General features: G+C 43.4%; 1 protein-coding gene across 1 annotated transcript; it reads left to right on the plus strand.

Annotated features, from left to right (window-relative positions):
- Positions 1-4,912: 4,912 nt before the first annotated feature.
- On the plus strand, positions 4,913-6,380 carry LOC127651336 (uncharacterized). Its single transcript, XM_052137113.1, has 5 exons — positions 4,913-4,990; positions 5,091-5,279; positions 5,375-5,629; positions 5,726-6,049; positions 6,144-6,380. The coding sequence occupies exons 1-5, from the start codon at positions 4,913-4,915 to the stop codon at positions 6,378-6,380; spliced, it is 1,083 nt and encodes a 360-aa protein (XP_051993073.1).
- Positions 6,381-6,818: the final 438 nt, after the last annotated feature.

Genomic DNA, 6,818 nt, shown 5'->3' on the forward strand with positions numbered 1-6,818 from the left:
TTTTTGGTCAAAAATTTTCTAATATGGTACATTGATACTACTGGCCAACAGGAACCCACAAACAAAGAATGGCCAACATTCGCCCCTAGGGGGCACTAGAGGCCACGCCGAAATTCCCATTTTATGGTCAAAAATGTTCTAATTTGGTACATTGATACTACAGGTCAACAGGAACCCTCAAACCAAGAATGGCCAACATTCACCCCTAGGGGGCGCTACAGGTAATTCCCAAAAGTCCCATTTTCTGGTCAAATATTTTCTAATTATGTACATTGATACTACAGGCCAACAGGAACCCACAAACCAAGAATGACCCACATTCGCCCATAGGAGGCGCTACAGGCCACATCCCAAAAAAATATTTTCAAAGTGATACCATTTCCACGCCATTTAACGAATTCTTCTGAAACTTGGTGTACATGCCGCATTTCTCATTGGGTACAAAAAAGCCTCAAGGATCCATAAGGTCCGGTATGGATTTTCCTGTACATTGAAAATGTTTTGTTTAGGAATCAGACGAAGACATGTTTTTTTGAATTCCTTAATTGGGAGGGTTTATCCCCAACCATCTATTGATCAATTTTAAATGATTTGCCATTTTGAGGACTAATCCGCATTGCTGCTTGCAGCTATATTTATTATTATTATTATTATTATTATTCTCCTTGAGCCCCAATAGCTCAAAAAGTCACTGGTCAAAAATTTTCTAAATTGGCACATTGATACTCCATGCCAACGGGTACCCCCAAACCAAGAATGGCCCACATTCGCCCATAGGTGGCGCTACAGGCCACGCCCAAAAAAACAAAATTCAAAGTGATACAATTTCCACGCCATTTGTCCAAATCTTCTGAAATTTGGTGTACATGCCTCATTCCTCATGGGGAACAAAAAGCCTCAAGAACCCATAACTTCCGCCATGATGGATTTTCCCGTACGTTGAAAATTTGCGAAAACCTACAAAACTCTTCTTCTCCTGAACCGTAGCTCCAATTGACTTGAAATTTGGTACACATGTGTAGAATGGACATCCTTGAAAACGTTACTTAGGAAAAATGAATACGATACAAAATGGCTGAAAGGGGCGTGTTTATGTAAATGTCCAAATTTTAACAATATATACGTGTCAATAAATCAAATGTAATTTTGACTGATGGTTTTTCAAACCTAACATGCTTAAAGATGACATCACTCTGAAGTACTGTGCAAAGAATGGCCATGCCAAAATTCCCATTTTCTGGTCAAAAATGTTCTAATTTGGTAAATTAATAGTACAGGCCAACAGGAATCCACAAACCAAGAATGACCGACATTCGCCACTAGGGGGCACTACAGGACAAGCCAAAATTCCCATTTTCTGGTCAAAAATTTTCTAATTTGGTACTTTGATACTACAGGCCAACAGGAACCCACATACCAAGTGTGGCCCACATTCGCCCTTAGGGGGCGCTACAGGCTACTCCAAAATTTCGTTTTCTGGTCAAAAACGTTCTAATTTGGTACATTGATACTGCAGGTCAACAGGAACCCTCAAACCAAGAATGGCCAACATTCGCCACTAGGGGGCACTACAGGCCATGCCGAAATTCCCATTTTCTGGTCAAAAATGTTCTAATTTGGTACATTAATAGTACAGGCCAAAAGGAATCCACAAACCAAGAATGACCGACATTCACCACTAGGTGGCGCTAGAGGCCAAGCCGAAATTCCCATTTTCTGGTCAAAAAAGTTATAATTTGGTACATTGATACTACAGGCCAACAGGAACCCACAAACCAAGTATGGCCCACATTCGCCATTAGGGGCGCTACAGGCCACTCCCAAAATTTCGTTTTCTGGTCAAAAATTTTCTAATATGGTACATTGATACTACTGGCCAACAGGAACCCACAAACAAAGAATGGCCAACATTCGCCCCTAGGGGGCACTAGAGGCCACGCCGAAATTCCCATTTTATGGTCAAAAATGTTCTAATTTGGTACATTGATACTACAGGTCAACAGGAACCCTCAAACCAAGAATGGCCAACATTCACCCCTAGGGGCGCTACAGGTAATTCCCAAAAGTCCCATTTTCTGGTCAAATATTTTCTAATTATGTACATTGATACTACAGGCCAACAGGAACCCACAAACCAAGAATGACCCACATTTGCCCATAGGAGGCGCTACAGGCCATGCCCCCAAAAAATATTTTCAAAGTGATACCATTTCCACGCCATTTAACCAATTCTTTTGAATCTTGGTGTACATGCCTCATTTCTCATTGGGAACAAAAACGCCTCAAGGATCCATAAGGTATGATGGATTTTCCTGTAGACTGAAAATGTTTCGTTTAGGATTCAGACAGAAATACATGTTTTTTGGATTCATCCATTGAGAGGGTTTAACCCCAACCCTCTACTGATCAATTTGAAATGATTTGCCATTTTGAGGAGGAATCCGCATTGCTGCTTGCAGCTATATTTATTATTATTATTATTCTCCTTGAGCCCCAATAGCTCAAAAAGTCACTGGTCAAAATTTTCTAAATTGGCACATTGATACTCCATGCCAACGGGTACCCCCAAACCAAGAATGGCCCACATTCGCCCATAGGTGGCGCTACAGGCCACGCCCAAAAAAACAAAATTCAAAGTGATACAATTTCCACGCCATTTGTCCAAATCTTCTGAAATTTGGTGTACATGCCTCATTCCTCATGGGGAACAAAAAAGCCTCAAGAACCCATAACTTCCGCCATGATGGATTTTCCCGTACGTTGAAAATTTGCGAAAACCTACAAAACTCTTCTTCTCCTGAACCGTAGCTCCAATTGACTTGAAATTTGGTACACATGTGTAGAATGGACATCCTTGAAAACGTTACTTAGGAAAAATGAATACGATACAAAATGGCTGAAAGGGGCGTGTTTATGTAAATGTCCAAATTTTAACAATATATACGTGTCAATAAATCAAATGTAATTTTGACTGATGGTTTTTCAAACCTAACATGCTTCAAGATGACATCACTCTGAAATACTGCGCAAAGAATGGCCAACATTCGCCCTTAGGGGGCGCTACAGGCCACGCAGAAATTCCCATTTTCTGGTCAAAAATGTTCTAATTTGGTACATTGATACTACAGGCCAACAGGAACCCACAAACCAAGTATGGCCCACATTCACCCTTAGGGGGCGCTAAAGGCCACGCCAAAATTCCCATTTTCTGGTCAAACATTTTCTAATTTGGTACATTGATTCTATAGGCTGACAGGAATCCACAAACCAAGAATGGCCCACATTCGCCCCTAGGGGGCACTACAGGCCATTCCAAAATTCCCATTTTCTGGTCAAATATTTTCTAATTTTGTACATTGATACTACAGGCCAACAGGAACCCACAAACCAAGAATGGCCCACATTTGCCCATAGGTGGCGCTACAGGCCACATCCCAAAAATATATTTTCAAAGTGATACCATTTCCACGCCATTTAACGAATTCTTCTGAAACTTGGTGTACATGCCTCATTTCTCATTGGGAACAAAAAAGCCTCAAGGATCCATAAGGTCTGTATTGATGGATTTTTCTGTACACTGAAAATGTTTCGTTTAGGATTCAGACAGAAATACATGGTTTTTGGATTCATCCATTGAGAGGGTTTAACCCCAACCCTCTACTGATCAATTTTAAATGATTTGCCATTTTGAGGAGGAATCCGCATTGCTGCTTGCAGCTATATTTGATATTATATTTTTAATAAACTTTGTTATAATTAAAAGAGAAGAATTTTGTTTTGTTTTGCATACACATGTGTCCAAGGCTGGCAGGGGATGCCAGTGCTCGAATTTACCCCTTCATTGTTCCCTTTTTAATCTTGATGATCTACGGACATCAATTTTCCTAAGAGAACAATCTAACATTGAGACTGTTATACGGTCTAGTTATTAGTCCCTGATTCCAGGGTGGTGCCCCGTCTACATTAATCCTAATTAATATTCTATTAATTTTAATAATTAATTATTATCTTTGATAATAATTCATATTCTGTTAAATTTGATGATTGTTGATTTAAAGGATTAAAAAAGCTAACATTGATTCAAATCAATGTTCTATTGATTTTAATAATTAATGATTATCTATGATAATTATTAATTATTGCTAATAACCAAACCCGCTCCTAAACTGTGAGCCCTACATAGCTATACAGTCAATTGCTAATGGGCAGATAGTCTGTTGAATAAATTGTATGTGGGTTGTCCCTTTTACAGTCTAATGAATGGGCAGTGGTCTGTTGGTGGACATATAGCTATACAGCCATCCAGTTCGGTGCCATCTACATCGCATTCTCAGCCCTACGGTCAGGAAAAGCAACAGGAGGAGATTCTCCCCCACTTTCCAGATCATGTGGCATCACTGAGTAAGAGCAGCGCATTTCCCAAACGCACCTCATAAGTTTTCTTGAATTGTGCTAACGTGCTATCGCTCTTGTCTTTCTTTTGTGTCCATCTAGATGTTTTGTTGGAGGAGTACAGGGGCCACCAGGAGGGACCTGAGCCAAACCCAAAGCTGAAGGAGAACGTCGGGGGAAAATATACCGCATTAAGAACTTCATCGCCTTCATGGCGGTGGGTCACACCAACCTCTCCTCTTTGCTTTTTCTAAACGACACCCCTAGGATTAGAGGGTAAGCCACGCAACCAGTAAAATATCCGATACCATGTCGGTGCACGATTGCCGTCAAGTAATGCGATTTGTGTGTCTTTCCGTCTCTCCGTAGGTGGATCAGCAGACTCAGGGCATGCAAAATGAAGGAGACCACGATAAAACACTACGTCCTGAGCGTGGCCCAGTTCATCAGCTACGTGAAGGAGACACCCCCGTCGACCTGCCGACTTTCGAGGCAAATGATCGTGGGTCTGCGTCGCGAAATGAGTGCCATTTTGAGGTCCCTCAAAAGGAAGGTTGCTGTGCACCAAATTGCAGTGAAGCAGAGGAAGGAGGAGCGGGTGATCCCCAAATCGTTTTTGTTAAAGTGCCGCAAAAGTTTTCTTGCTGTTCTTTGGAAACAGACTGCTGTCTGCCTTGTATTTCCTGTCATGCAATCAGTGTTCTGTCTTGCACGCAGCTAATCTGGAGGAGAACTACGCCCAGAAGACACAGTTCCGTTTCTACGGGCACCTCACTGCGTACCTATCCAGCATCTATGGCCACCGCTGTGGCGTATTTCAAAATATGCTCATCGAAGAGGTGGAAGGGGCCAAAAAGTCCCAGCAGCAGAACGCCTACCTGATTAACGTGAGTGTTTTCCTCTCTTTTGCAGCTCTGCGCACCACATTTCACCCACCTGTCTTCTAACCTTGCTGTGTTTGTTTCTTTATCTGTCTATGCAGGTCACCATGCATAAAACCAATCAGGCGTTCGGCCCTGCTCAGATGTCCCTGGAGCCCGAGGAGTACGAGTGGTGCCAGCGTTTCCTCAAGATTAGGAACGAGCTGGTTGGTGGGCCGGACGCCAGGTTCTTTTTCTTTACCTCCACGCCCAATCCCTGCAAAAATTTGAACAGCTACTTCCAGGCGGCGTGGGCGGAGATGAACTTGCCAGGGTGCCCGACCTTCACCGACATCCGGAGCTCCATCGCCACTCATGTAAGCCTCCCTCGTCCTCCTTTCCTTTCTCCTTTCCCTGCCCTTTTCTACATTGGCCTTCAACCGCTTACCTCTTGTTCGCTCTCTCTCCCCTAGGCGAGGAACGCGCACACTGCCGACGACAGGCTCAAGATATCTCGGTTCATGTGCCACGACACCAAAATCGCAGACAGGTTTTACGCAATAAATCTGAACCCCAGGCAGGCCTTGGAGCACCGGCGTCTGTTCGAGACGGCGCTGGAGGGGCCCGAGCTGTCCCCGGTCAAGCAGGAGCCTAAGCGCAAGCACGCCGGGAGGAAGGCAGCCAAGCCCAGAAAGCGCGCTCGAGAAGAGGAATCGCCAGCTGACTCGCCCCGCTCCCAGTCCTCTGAAAGCAGCGCCAGCTCAGAGGGAGAAGACGTCGAGGCGGAGTCCCATACGGTGAGTTGGCCTCTTCTGATGAACTCGGATCAATGGACTTTGTTTGGCTCGGCACCATTGCTGATTCTATTCTCTCTTTTCTTTTCTTTCACAGGACTCTGACATGGAGGAGCAAGCCGAACCCGGCACCAGCGCCACCCAGATACAGGCCAGCCCCCGAAGGATGCAGCAGAGGGCTATGGTGATTCTGTCGCCGCTGAAAAAGAAGTCCTCCCCTTTCAAAGCTAAAGTATCAAAGTCCTTCACACCAGAGGGGCTGGCGAAAGCCAGTGAGGCCAGAGAGCGCGTGAAGGCGGTTCTTAAGCTCCGCAGCAGTTTCTGCAGGAAGTGAGCTTTTTGGACTTATGCGCCGGTGCAATTTGGACCCTTTGCAATGCTGTCGGGCCGCATCGTTTTTTTAATAACGGCGTTCTTGTTTTTTTGCCGTTCAAATTTGATTGTAAATAGTTCCTATCGCATTGTTGTATTGTTGTTTCACACCTGTTTGAATACAAGTTTTTTCTGTTCTTTGTAAATGTTTAATGATGTTTGTATTCCATTGTACATAGTTCCTATCACATTGTTGTATTGTTGTTGTTTCACACCTGTTTGAATACGAGTTTTTTCTGTTCTTTGTAAATGTTTAATGATGTTTGTATTCCATTGTACATAGTTCCTATCACATTGTTGTATTGTTGTTGTTTCACACCTGTTTGAATACAAGTTTTTTCTGTTCTTTGTAAATGTTTAATAATGTTTGTATTCCATTGTACATAGTTCCTATCACATT

This window comes from Xyrauchen texanus, chromosome 11, assembly GCF_025860055.1.
Source record: "Xyrauchen texanus isolate HMW12.3.18 chromosome 11, RBS_HiC_50CHRs, whole genome shotgun sequence".
Classification (NCBI taxonomy): domain Eukaryota; kingdom Metazoa; phylum Chordata; class Actinopteri; order Cypriniformes; family Catostomidae; genus Xyrauchen; species Xyrauchen texanus.

Coding starts and splice junctions, on each gene's coding strand:
- LOC127651336 (XM_052137113.1), top strand. CDS start 4,913: ATGAGTGCCATTTTGAGGTCCCTCAAAAGGAAGGTTGCTGTGCACCAA. Junction 4,991..5,090: donor AGCAGAGGAAGGAGGAGCGG/GTGATCCCCAAA, acceptor TCATGCAATCAG/TGTTCTGTCTTGCACGCAGC. Junction 6,050..6,143: donor TCGAGGCGGAGTCCCATACG/GTGAGTTGGCCT, acceptor TTTCTTTCACAG/GACTCTGACATGGAGGAGCA.